The following is a 12,962-nucleotide window of genomic DNA, read 5'->3' as shown; positions in this document are numbered from 1 at the left end:
TACCTAAAATGTATGTATTTTTAAAACTCAATTCACACCTGCTCATTAAACCAATCGTATTTTCCAGTCTGTTCACTGCTTAAGAATAATGCACCAATTTTCTTTGATGTTAACCATGTCAAAAAATACAAAACCACCTACAGGTACATTATCATGTGTAAAGTGGAAGATTTAAAGAAGAAAGGCAATGTTATAAATGTAATAAATGTTTATTATTCAGGTATCATTTGCAAAATAGTGACACATAGTGTGATTTCTGTCCCCAAAAGCAGGTGCTCTTTGTCAAAGAGCTTTACTTTGCTGTCTTAGTTGCTTCCGCTGCAGGTAGCGAGCACGAGCATCACTGACAGTGGCTTCGTTGTTTCTCTTCTCCAGTTTCTTCATGACATCCTCAGTAGAAACCTCTTTTAAAAAAGAAAAAAGTAATGGCATAGTTTGTTATAAAACATTCCACAGCTTACCCACTCAATAAAACACTGATCTTCCAGCACCAGCTGACATTTTAATCTGCTCTATTCTTTAGGTGAACTCTTATCATGCATGGTCATAGCAGGCACCAAACCGTTAAGCTCCACAAGATCACAATTTCAAAATAAGCATCAATTATTTATTGATGAAAACCTGGTTGTCTTTTGGCTGCTTCCCTGGTCTCCCATTTTATCATCTCCTCGTCAGTGACTTCTTCTCTTGCCACACTGCTTAATTCAAAGACATCCACTTCATGGAGCTTAGGTAATAAATCCTTCACCCACTCATAGCGAATAGGACACACGGTCCTGATGTACACCCGGGAAGTCACTAACACATCATGGAAAATGACCCAATTCAGCTCTGCCTCCTGGTCAAACAGCTTGGAAACAAAGAGAAGAAACATGGAGTTTCTTATTTAATGCAGTTTGCCTGTATTCAAAGGTTATGCGTCATCAATGATACATAGATATTTGAAACAACATTTTAAAATATATTTACCGATGATGATGGATGAATGTGAACCATGGAACCATGGCCATCCATTGTACAAAACACCTTTCCAACAGACCTATATGAGATGAAAAATAAAAGTAAAAAACTCACAGTACCCAGGGATATTACAGAAATCCCAAAGGAGAATGATGGATGGACAGATAATATTACGTGAACCTTGATGATACCTTCTGGCAACATTGGTGAAGTATCCTGAGCACAGGCATCGTCTGAAGAGCTCACTCTTGTTGCCATCAAATGTTTCTATGGGGAAATCTTTCTTCTGTGAGGCAAGAGAGCGTATCCACAAAAATTAATGGCGACAGTCATATTAGCTAGCACATAGTGCTACAAAATGCTATATTAATAAATGGCAGAATTAAACGTGACCACAGTAATGTGCACATTGGTAAGTACAACACTAATGTGGGGAACAGAACATGATCCAATAAGAAATAAGCAGAATTGTGCATTACAGTGTTATTTAGAATAATATGAAGCATTTAACAGAGTCTGAATACACAAAAATTACAGTGCCTGAGGTACAGGTGTACCTGTTGGAGGCGGTGGAGGATCTCACACAGTTGTCTCTCCACACTAAACGCTGACTTCAGCGCCCTCCAGTGGATCCAATTCTCTTTGCACCACACTGAGGGTTTGTCACTACAGAATACAAGAGAACGGCTCACACTTAGGACAGTTGTGATAATGTCTTCACATAAATACTGGATACAAATGACAGACTAGCACTATTATTTGTACAATGAAGAAATAATTCAGGTTCATCTTGCAGCAGGAGTCAGTTAAGTGCAGTACCTGGATTTGCACGACTGAAACACACACAAAAGTGTGGCAAAGTCGTTCATACCACCACTTTTAGCAGCCAGTGCTCTGTGCTTCTTATCTGCCTCTTTCTGCTTGTCAGGGTGGCCTGTGGGGAGCATGAGGTTAGTCAGTTCATCTTACTGTCACACTTCACCTGCTCCTCTGGACAAGCCAGTTCCCTACAACATGAACTAAATTTATCAATAAACCAACACATCAGTAAACAAATCAAGTCTAACCCGAGTAACATTTTTCTCCTAGTGTTTAATTACAAAAATGATTTTCTATCACACACTGCTGACCTGGCCTGATGAAGATGTTCTCCACAGACAACATGGCAGCCACAGGGAGCAGCAGGTCCTGGCAGCCGAGCGAGGCGGTTTTGAGCACGGCTCTGGTGAGACCGGGGTGCAGGGGGAACTCCACCATCATCTCCCCTAGCTGGGTCACTCTACCCCTCCTACATATACAAATCAGTTCGATAAGAGGTCTATTTACATTTCAGTGACAAATATTTAACCTGCTACTACTGAACTTGGAAAACAAAAAACTTGGTCTACAGCTACATATAACCACTCACCTGTCTATAGCATCGAATTGATAGAGCTGCTTTAGTGCTTCTAGAATAAACCTCTCCTCTGGAGAATCCAGATATGGAAACCTTAAAGAAATTAACTCGTTACTAAGGAAGATAAAGGGAGCATGAAGAAATCAAGAACTCTAAGAAAGCAAACAGATACAAAATGGATAAATGTGTACCTAATGACATCATGAATGCCCAGGCACTTGAGTGTAAGTATCACTGCACTCAGACTTGTTCTCTGGATCTCTGGAACTGTATACTCAGGCATGCATTTCTCCCAGAATTCCTTAGTATAGATTCGGAAGCATTTTCCAGCTGAGGTTCTTCCAGCTCGGCCTGCTCTCTGCTGAGCCTCACTTCTAATCACAGACAATCCAGTCAAATCTGTTAGCAAGTTTTCTTCATGGTGCAATTTAAGCAGGAGTATTACTTAAAGGTGCATTAACTAATTTTTTCAGCCACCACAGTGTCTAGTGAGACTCAAAACAAACTGACACATCTTGCTTCCTAGCAATAAAAAATGCTACTATTAGCTAACGAGTCTACAGCAGCGTTGCAGTAGCACAATGTCAAGTGACGAGGTTGACGAGACAAGGTTAACAAAGCACTAACATTACACAAGCTCAAATTATTCCCAAATTAAAATAATATCAATTCAACAAAGAGGTAAAATCATGACTGAGCTAAGACGCTAATGTTACCGAAACAAATGCGTACACAACCAGAAGGAAGAATGCCAGATCTGAATCAAATGTGAGGGCTCTGGCTGCTTTTAACCCTCTCACTCGCAAGAATCCAAATTGATGTTAACCCCGGGTTTTGTTCTCTTTGTCCAGCTCTCTTTGTGCAAACAAACAACAAAAACTAAAAAACCCTCTTCAGTCTGGCAGCCACTGTTGTGAACTTTTAGCAGACTAAAGTTTCTCCATGGCTGACTGCTGGAAATGACAGCTTGTGTTCAAAAAAATGCTTCTTAGAACCTTTACTAGGTGGCAGACGGGGCTAATGTCCAGACCGACCATCAAAACAGAGGGTGGAGAAGCTGGAATAAAAACAGAAGGGCTGTAGATAGCAGACTGTCATGCAGTGGACTCATATAGCTGAGAGACACCACATGTTGTCCTGTTTTCACTTTATTTATTAAATAATGGGTGAAGTATTAGTTAACGCACCTTTAAGGAAAACTATTTGTATGTTTGAAATTAGTTGGTTTTTTTGTCCAAGACTTACTTTGAAATAGGCACCACCTCCAAGATATCCATGCCCACCCTTGAGTTGTGGTTGAGTTGCTTCACAAAGCCACTGTCTACAATGTACCTATATGGGGAGGGGGGAAGGGAATCATGGGTTTTGCAGAGGTGCCAGAGAAATGTTTCAGAGATGTTACTATTATGTCACAATTTCACGATTACATATGGTAAACTAGTGACCACAGTCCTCACTTTATGCCATTGATGGTGAGAGATGTTGCTGCAATGTTAGTAGCCACAACACACTTTCTTATTCTGGGAGGTGGCGGCTGAAAGATCTGTCTTTGTTGATCTATGATGAGAACACAAAAGGTGACATCACAATGGCTTCACACAGTCGACACTAATTTTAATTTGGAAAATCTACTTGACAATAAATGTAACAGCTGATGTATGCGTTCACCTGTGGGCATGGATCCATACAGGGGCAAAATGAGAAGGCCCTCCACTGTTTGGTCCTGTACATCATAGCGATAGTCTATAGACTCAGCTTTTTCAAACAGCAAATCACAGGCATGCTCAATCTCTGACTGACCTGTCAAACATAAAGAAATAAAAGTGGCAAATTTTGTGAGGGTTAAGATTCAGTCTGATCAAACAGCTTGATAACACTTACCTGTCAAAAAAACCAGAATATCCCCAGCCCTTTCACTGGTATGCACATCAAAGGCCATTTTCACAACCTGAGGAATAAAGAATTAAAAAAATTAATGAATACCAACAAAATGCCTCAAGCACCAACAACATATTTAGTCAGTAATCACTGTAAAGATGTGAAACTACCTTAAAGTAAATGACATTTCCACTGACAAGCTTAACAATAAAGAAAACTAAACACAGAGTCAAAACATAATCCCAGTACCTCTTTTACATAAGCAGTGCTTTCTGTGTCTTTGGGTCCTATGGCCGTGCCAAATGTGCAAGTTACAGAAAAAGTCCTCCCGGGAATAACAAAGACAGGACAGTTGCCGAGAAAGGATGAAAGCTTGTTTGTTTCCAAGGTGGCGGACATCACCACCACTCTCAAAGGGAAAGCTCGGCCCTTTGTGGCTTTAGCAGGGTTGGAGAAGATTTTCTTCAGTAAACCCAGAAGTATGTCCTACAACAAATGCAAACATTTAGTCAATGTGTGCACTGGAGGATGGGGATAAAGACCTAAATGAAGTTTAGTGACATCTCAGTCAGGAAGAACAAAATCAGGTCACTCTGTGCATATTCTTTCTCTCTTCCTCACTTTCCTTTCCTGGCTCCAGCTCAATCAGCTGACTGAGGGCGGTCACTCTTTCAGTTAAACCAAATAGACTGACTTGACCTCTGTTAGCCAATCCTCTCTTGCTGCCAAAATGTATAACTGTTCCTTTCTCTGCTACCATCATCTGTCATTTCACTGTGAAACTGATGCAACACACCTCCAACTGACTCCACCAGGGGATTTTTCTGTAAGTTCTACCCCTTTAAACTGTGGCACAATGGGATATAATCAAAGATTCTTTAAGCGTCTGTTCTGTTGTCTTTTCTGATCAAACATTTGTTTTGTTTTTGGATGCTGACAAGCTGTATGCATATAACAGCACAGTGCAGAAGCTATAACTGTTAATAACAGAGCAACTATATTGACTCACTGTGTTGAGGCTGCGTTCATGGACTTCATCCAAGATTATAACACTGTACTGAGAAAGTCCAGGGTCTGCAAGGATCTCTCTGAGCAAACAGCCATCTGTCATGTACTTCACCACAGTGTCCTGGCTCAAACACAACCACAGCTTCAAGTTATTACAGAAAATACATGGTGTTTTCTGCAGGGGATAAGTTATCTTTTGTCTCTTACCTCTGATGTGCAGTCATCGAAGCGAACTTGGTATCCAACGTCCCTGCCCAGAGTGCACTGCATCTCATGGGCTACCCTCTGGGCTACTGTGATGGCAGCTACTCGACGGGGCTGGGTGACGCCAATTTTTCCATCTTTACAAAACCCTACAAGAGTAGGAAGAAGAAATAATTCATTTTTTTAAACTTAAGGTCGCATTTGTATCCTAACGTGAGATGGCTAATTGATATAATTTAGGGCTGCTATATTAGACCAACAAAGTCGCATTGTATTTTATTTAGACAGTCATAAACGCCCGGCACTGTGTGTAATTTAAACTTGTGTGTTTAGTACTAACATTACTATTAACTTGCAGGGATGGACCACAGAAAGCCATCTTACCAGCTTGATGCAGGTACTGTGGAAGTTGCGTGGTTTTCCCGCTGCCAGTCTCACCAGTAACAATCAGAAAAGCGCTGTCGCTGACGGCCTGAATCAGTTTGGTTTTGTGCTGATAGATTGGCAGAAGTTTTGACTCGCTGTCTTTTGGGTCCCATCTCCTTGATTTGGACATAGCTTACAACTCTAGACTGCCTTACCGAGAGATAGCAGCAGAATATTAATAATAATGTAAAACAGAACACGGCTTAGTTAGTGTCTGTGCCCTGCAAACGGGTTTAGTTTTACAAAATAGCTATTTCTTTCACATCCATTCCACTCGTTTCAAAGACGACACACTCGCTCAAAAACTTCCGTAAACTCACCCGTTCTGCGTTTCTATTGGTCAGTTTGTGGGCACATGATACAATGCCTGCCTGCAATTTTTAAATTAAACTTTATTTACAAAAGCATAGCCCGACATCAAATAATCATACAAGTAACAGAAAAACACGTCACTTTGTTCATGTCCATTCAATCAAGTCAAAGTTTTCCTTCTGTGCAAGCAAGGTTTAGAACCAATCTAAGATTTATTAAAAAATGAAATGTACCCAGAACCCAACGTAACTTGCAAATTAATTGTATTGTGTCTTTTTTGGTCTTCACCTCAAGCCTGGCAAACTTAAAGTAACCTACCTATCTTATGCATTTATTCAGAGACTAATACATACAGTACATCACACCTATCTGCAGATGTATATCAACACAAATTTGCAAACCACCCAAAATAAGAGCTAGTAAAGTGATTAAAGAGTTGAAAATTATTTTTAAACACCAAGGCTATTAACATAAGTGCTTTAGTTTAATTACAAATCAGAATAGTTTCCAGTCTTGGTGTTTTTAAACAGGACTCCTTTTTCTGGTTATCTACAGCAGATACAGAAGAGGTCCACCAGATACTTCACGGTCAAGAATCCTTTGCCCAGTCCCTGGTATTATTCTTCTTAAGTTACGCCTTCCTGGATCACATGGAAAAACTGACTGTTATTCACAGTGTGACATGCAAGCATGTAATTAATCATGATTCATTAGACAACAAGAAATATGCTGCAGCTCCTCTTACCATTGTGGCAGGAATTTAAGCAGCCTGGTCCTTTACAGATCTCTATGTCACAGTGGAAATAAACCTGTAGGACAGCATCTTTTAAAAACAAAACACCAAGGCAAAACAAATAATGCTGTTGTTTCTCTCTTTATATTTCTCTTACATACCAGGTTTTCAGATGTCTGTGGCTTCAGAAATGAGAAAAGTTTTACGACAAATCGTTTGTGAAGAGAGGGATATTTCAGCTCTTTACTGGAGACAACTGGCAACACAACTGTTCTGTGGCTGTCACCAGTAAAAGGACACCTGGTTTGGATGCAAAGATGAGTTTTATTTAACAATTTTTTCCTCGTATGAAGAAATGTCATAATATCTTCTGCAACTTGCCAGTTAATGTATTCACCCTTTAACAAGCAGGTTCCATCTTTGTTGGTCATGTGGATCCCGAGACGGTGTGGCCCAGCAGTCCTCCAGCAGTAGCACCAAGTCTTTGTTCTCATGTTTGAGAACAAATACTTCCACATACACAGGCTGGCCAAGCTCAGTCAATGTTGGAGGGTTATGAGAGGAATAGAAAGACCTGTAAGAAGAATCTGAACATAAAAAATATTACAGAGTTAGCAGCAAGAGTGTGTCCAATGAGTTTAAAACAGTGGTCATTTTCATGCATCAAATGTTAAAATCAAAAATGGCTTGAGATTTTTTTTTGTTTTGCTCAATACTAACATGCATACAGAGTTTAATCTGTGTATAGTCTCTGAAATTAACATCAATATTTGGATTGATGAAAAACCTTTACCTTTGGCAAACCTCATTTCAGTCCTTAGCACTCCTTTGCCCTTCAGTGTTGATGGATGCTCCGCTTCTCTCTGAACCTTGATGCCCACTTGAGTCAGTTGGGCCAGTGCAAAACTACACTGCACTGCAAGACTGAAAAAAGAAAAGGGAGAAACTGGGAAAGGTGCAATTGAAATAGCAATTTAGTTTCCTGAAAAAGCAAGACAAGGGGAACATTTTATATCTTACTGGAAAGAAGGGTGAAAAATTATAGAACCTTTTTGTGGTTTCACCTCAATATTGACCCAGTAGGTTATTTTGCCATCTGCAATCTGCAAGAAAAACCAAGCCTCTTCAATTTAGTCACAAAAATACAACCTGAAAGGTCTAAAACTGATTTCCATTTACCATGGACTTAGTGCCACAACTAGTGAATGGAAAACTGAAAGTGACAGCATCACTAGATCTTGTTTTAGGTTTACAGTTGTGGCTTTGACTTGATGGGATCCAAACTGCATCCAGGCTCAGAGGTGGGACTGTGGCATTCCGGAGGATAGTAATGTTAAATCCATCATTGCTGCAGAAAAGCTGTCCAGACAGTGGCAAATAATCCTTTTGGTTTGCCTCTGTAGAAAATACAATGAGAAATAATTATAAACAAAATCCCAAAGCACATTACGTTTGTCTGTACATTTGTCTGTACATATGGAATTATACCTTTAATTTTCCTTGCACAGATGAGGGATATTGACTTGACAATTTCAGTGCTGCCCCTGTTTGCAGGTGCCACAATGGTGACATTCAAACTTGTGACATATTTCTAATGAACAACATGATAAAATAGTATCAGAAAATGAAAAAGATTAGAATTATAAATACCAGCATTAACATTAAAAAAACCAAAGAAATTTTTCAGCTTACTTGTCTTCTCACAAAACATCCATGGGAAGCAACCGTTAAGACAACAACGGTGTCACTTTCTTCAAAAAAGTAGTGGCATTGTTTTGCAATAGCAATGGCTTGGTAATATTTGCCATATTCATCTGTGTGCAAATGTGGACACAAAAAGAGCAGAGCTGACACAACCGCTTCAAAGCTATGGACCTTCATGATTATCAATCACTTATATTAACTCTGACTGACTTACCTTGAACAAAAATGCTGAAAGGAAGAGCTGCAAACTGCACCTTTGGTATGTAGACGGACATGAACCCATCATGGCAAATTGTGTTCATAGGGCTATAAACTGTTGCTTGAAATTGTTTTGAAGCAGAATTGGCTTCACATTTCAGCAGAGATAAACACACAAATATCACCAAAGCAAAGTCTGTACTGTAGGTTTTCATCTTTGGTTTCTAAGACTCAAGGTGACAAGCAGACCAGCTGGTTCTCATTTAACTTAACTGGCAGGACTTCCAGGAAACTCATCAGCTGTAAGTAGCATTGTGGTGTTCACAGCGTGGGAGTCCTGTGTTAAATTCATATATCTTCCGTGGCATTTCTGAAGTTTGCATTTCCCCCCACAAATATATGTATGGGGTTTCTCTCATAATTAAAAAAAATACATGACTCAGAAACTCTAAACTCAGAGAAATAATTCAAATGACAACATTATTTAGATAGAAGCAATTTCAGATTGTTAAACACCATAAGAATGCCACTGATTTGCATGTGAAGAAATTTATTTGATGAACTTTAATAAACAACTATCACTTATTGTCTCAATAGATGTACAGACAGTGACGTACAGTGCAATTAAACAAAAAACAAACATCAAAAGACGTATCAAGTTTACAGTAGTATGTAAAATTGAATAATCAATAACACTGTGAAAAGACACTGATACTAAAATGATGTCAACAGCTGCTTGAACTTTGACCTTTGCTCTCTACAACTGGTCGAGGTGGTCTGTGCTCCTGTTGTAAATCGGGTTTTGGTATTCACACTCTGAGAGGGAAACAACAGAGAAATGGGAAAACGATCCAGTGCACCACATTATTTCATCCCCACGTCCACAGAAGAAGTCAGCACTCACTGTCTTTGGCTTTCTTCTTCCCAACACCTGATGCAAAACAAAACATTTCAGTGACTAATGAATAATTTTTGCTGAGAAATGATTCTAATATCTGATACAAGGCAAACCAAATTAGATAAATACCTCTGCGATGATGCTCAGCCTGAGCTGACAGAGCTTGCTGCCTGTTGATTTCACTTTGGTTGGCTGTATAACAAAACGATTAGGTGAAATTCCTGACAGCATTGAAATTGTGTGATATAATAAAAGATGCTTATATTACCATAATAGCGTCGACTTGCTTGTCGTAATCTGTTGAAGAATTCTGGAGAGGTGAAGGATAATGCAATTATTCCAGTCTGATTAAAAGAGTCATTCCAAACACAAGATGGATTAATTCTGTTGATTATTAAGCACCTCTATGGAAGCTCCTTCTGGTCTGACTTTCCAACCTTTCACCGTTAAACTGGTCTAAGTTTGGATAAATCCCACTGGTGCTTGGAGTGGTTTGAGGCCTGTCCAGCTCAGGCAGAACTCCAGGGAGACAACTATGGTTTCTGGCCGGGTCACCCTGCCAGTTGGCTGGGACTTGGTCGTCATTCTCTGATATATACAAAAGATACATTTAAAAATATTGACAGACTTTAGCGATGTTTTAGGTGGGACAGAATCACTGAATCAATAGATGACATGAAAAGAAATAATCAGCAGAAGAAAAAATATGAGAACGCACCATAAACAAGATTATTTGTGTTTGCCTCTCTAGGAAAAGGCAGCACATGTGGATGGTGATGCTGGTTATTGACTGTCAAAAAAAACAACACACAAAATACCACAAAACAGAATTAATTTTTGACTTTCCAGTAGGTGCATTCTATAGTATACAGTTGAGTAAGTGGTGTATAGATCACCCTGCTGTACTCGTTGTACTGGTGCACTGCCTATTTCCTCAGGTGGAGCACTGGCGCCTGTGGTAGGACCTTGTATAGCGCCACTTGAATGAACTGAGAGACAGTTAATAGTAATATTTGCTTTATTGCTGAACACTGTTGATGATTAGCCTGTTGAGCAGGTGATTAGACTAGTGGAGTTTAATGTAGTATAAATGCTGATTAAGAGGGGGAAACAACTCAGAACGAAAGCAAACAAATTACACCTTTTAAAGCTTACCCTCAATTCCCGCACGTACAGGATTGTTTGTATTGTACTGTTTTCTGTTCCTACAGAACACTGAAATAAAAACAAGAGTTTTTAATTAAGAAATCCAACCATCAAATGAATGAATAAACTACGCACTTATCTTCTATCAATTATGTAGACTGAAGGTGTCAGACTGGGCAGATACTCACAGGAGATTAGGCAAACACTCAACAGGAAGAAAGTAGCCACGCCAGCACAGATGTAAATCCATAGCCATATATCTTTGCTCAGTGTATCTGCATGATAAGTTGTGGTTTTCAAAACACATAGTCACAGGAAACTCTAGCTCATTCACTTGTTTGCTCTCATGCATTTGGGCTACAAGGTTTGTGAACACTGAAAAGAAGAGACCACATGTCTCTGCACAGGCTGCTGCTCAGTACTGCGAAAACATTACCTTAAAATCTTTTAACAAAAAAATATACTCACATGTTTCAGCAACCAACTCTACTTGATGGCAGTTATTTTTCCACACACAGCGATAACACCCCAGGTCAGAGACCTCAAGTTCATCGATTCTGATGGTGTAGTTCCCCATTGAGGCTTGGTTTGGAAAAACCTTCAGTCTGCCACTTTTGGGGTCTAGGAACTTAATAAATCCTTTAGATGTGAGATTGACCAGGTCAATTACAGGATGGGCCCATGACACCCAGCTGTCCTTGTTGCTTGTAAAGTGGCATGGGAGAAGTACAGATGAGCCAAGTGGAGCGCTGAGCATGTGTGTCTGACAAATGTCCGGTATGCAAGATTTCCGCTCATCTTAACAGAAAGACAGAAACACAAGCTCAAATTTCAGGTCATTCATCTCATGTTGACATGTACCAACAGTAAAAACTCCTTTTCCTATTACTGTAGATATTCAAAACTCTTGACTAGACAACTTCATCTTATTAATTATAACTGCATAACAATTATATACCAATCAGTCATAACATTATGACCACTGACAGGTGAAGTGAATAACACTGATTATCTCATTACAATGGCACCTGTCAGCGTGTGGGGTACATTAGGCAGCAAGTGAACATTCAGTTCTTGAAGTTAGGAAAAATGGAAGCAGGAAAAATGTGTAAAGTGTAAAGATCGGAGTGACTGTGACAAGGGCCAAACTGTGATGGCTGATGACTGGGTCAGAGCATCTCCCACACTGCAGGTCTTGGTGGGTGTTTCTGGACTGTAGAGGTCAGTACCTACCAACAATGTCTAAGGAAGGACAAATAGTGACCCAGCAACAGGGTCATGGACATTCAATGCCAATGAGGTTGACCTACTGTAGATTAAACTTTTAAATTTCACTCATCCTTTTCAAAAGATCTCATTTAGTTTGAATCTTTGTTAAAATGGTTGAAAATGAGAAATACTGTACACTGCACTCTATGACGAGAAACATTCAGCAGCTATAGTGGCGATATCACACCTAGAGTGGGGAGGCTGTTGAATTTGTCTCAAAAACTGTGTCTAACTTGATGCTGTAAATGATATTGTTTTGATTAATTCTCAGATTGACCTTCCTAGTATGGATCTATCTGCTGTTGCTTCATGCTTCATTGGCTTTCGGTTCAGGAAAGGATTGATTTTAAATTAATTGATAATTGTTTTTAAAGTATTGCATAACCTTGCAGCTCCTACATGTCTATACCCCAACTAGATCTCTTAGATCTGCAAATCATCATCTGTTGGCAGTACCCAGATCTAGACTAAAGCATTGGGGTGATAGAGCCTTTAGTTAGAGCTGTGGTGAAGTTGACTTGATTTTGCACATTGATGAATGTCAGGGCCGCTCGGCGGCCGCTGCCTCTCCTCCACCTTCTGTAATTGGCGACTCGTTTGTCGGTGCACACAGCTGGGGTGCATCCCGCTGATTAGTTTTCCCCCTTATTTATACCTCTGGCAGACGCTCCGCCTGGGCCGGATCATTGCGATATGTAATGGACAATACTTACCCTATGTAAGTTAAAAGTTTATGTTTGACCCGCATTTTTAGACGTGTGTAAGATGCTAAGCTGACAGTATCTGTGCGTTGTGGCTTGACCTTATCACGCTAATTATGCGGTTAGGTG

The 12,962-nt window shown here is 39.8% G+C and overlaps 3 protein-coding genes across 3 annotated transcripts in view; all 3 read right to left on the bottom strand.

Annotated features, from left to right (window-relative positions):
• Positions 1-193: 193 nt before the first annotated feature.
• On the bottom strand, positions 194-6,222 carry dhx40 (DEAH (Asp-Glu-Ala-His) box polypeptide 40). Its single transcript, XM_020600445.1, has 17 exons — positions 5,831-6,222; positions 5,450-5,595; positions 5,244-5,363; positions 4,484-4,720; positions 4,238-4,304; positions 4,025-4,156; positions 3,814-3,913; positions 3,602-3,688; positions 2,548-2,730; positions 2,369-2,449; positions 2,091-2,248; positions 1,780-1,894; positions 1,518-1,626; positions 1,152-1,246; positions 970-1,039; positions 622-850; positions 194-404 (listed from the first exon to the last, which is right to left on the bottom strand). Exons 1-17 carry the CDS (start codon positions 6,000-6,002, stop codon positions 283-285), a joined length of 2,223 nt encoding a protein of 740 aa, XP_020456101.1. The 5' UTR covers positions 6,003-6,222; the 3' UTR covers positions 194-282.
• Positions 6,223-6,291: 69 nt separating this feature from the next.
• LOC109960383 (zona pellucida sperm-binding protein 4-like) lies at positions 6,292-9,116 on the bottom strand. Its single transcript, XM_020600450.1, has 10 exons — positions 8,836-9,116; positions 8,610-8,731; positions 8,406-8,508; positions 8,097-8,314; positions 7,938-8,020; positions 7,711-7,841; positions 7,315-7,504; positions 7,079-7,217; positions 6,930-6,993; positions 6,292-6,825 (listed from the first exon to the last, which is right to left on the bottom strand). The coding sequence occupies exons 1-10, from the start codon at positions 9,032-9,034 to the stop codon at positions 6,734-6,736; spliced, it is 1,341 nt and encodes a 446-aa protein (XP_020456106.1). The 5' UTR covers positions 9,035-9,116; the 3' UTR covers positions 6,292-6,733.
• A 272-nt stretch (positions 9,117-9,388) lies between these two features.
• The window catches only part of LOC109960355 (uncharacterized), a 5,179-nt gene continuing 1,605 nt past the window's right edge, over positions 9,389-12,962 (bottom strand). The window contains exons 2-11 of the mRNA XM_020600395.1: positions 11,332-11,661; positions 11,052-11,138; positions 10,873-10,932; positions 10,614-10,706; positions 10,436-10,507; positions 10,120-10,305; positions 9,986-10,027; positions 9,847-9,909; positions 9,724-9,750; positions 9,389-9,635 (exon numbers count right to left, since the gene is read on the bottom strand). Of these exons, the coding sequence (XP_020456051.1) occupies positions 9,577-9,635; positions 9,724-9,750; positions 9,847-9,909; positions 9,986-10,027; positions 10,120-10,305; positions 10,436-10,507; positions 10,614-10,706; positions 10,873-10,932; positions 11,052-11,138; positions 11,332-11,661 (1,019 nt within the window). The 3' untranslated portion in view covers positions 9,389-9,576. The remainder of the gene's footprint in view (positions 9,636-9,723; positions 9,751-9,846; positions 9,910-9,985; positions 10,028-10,119; positions 10,306-10,435; positions 10,508-10,613; positions 10,707-10,872; positions 10,933-11,051; positions 11,139-11,331; positions 11,662-12,962) is intronic.

Source organism: Monopterus albus, unplaced genomic scaffold (assembly GCF_001952655.1).
Source record: "Monopterus albus unplaced genomic scaffold, M_albus_1.0 scaffold46.1, whole genome shotgun sequence".
Classification (NCBI taxonomy): Eukaryota; Metazoa; Chordata; class Actinopteri; order Synbranchiformes; family Synbranchidae; genus Monopterus; species Monopterus albus.
The sequence above is the reverse complement of the archived record's forward strand: the minus strand, read 5'-3'. Positions and strand labels throughout refer to the sequence as shown.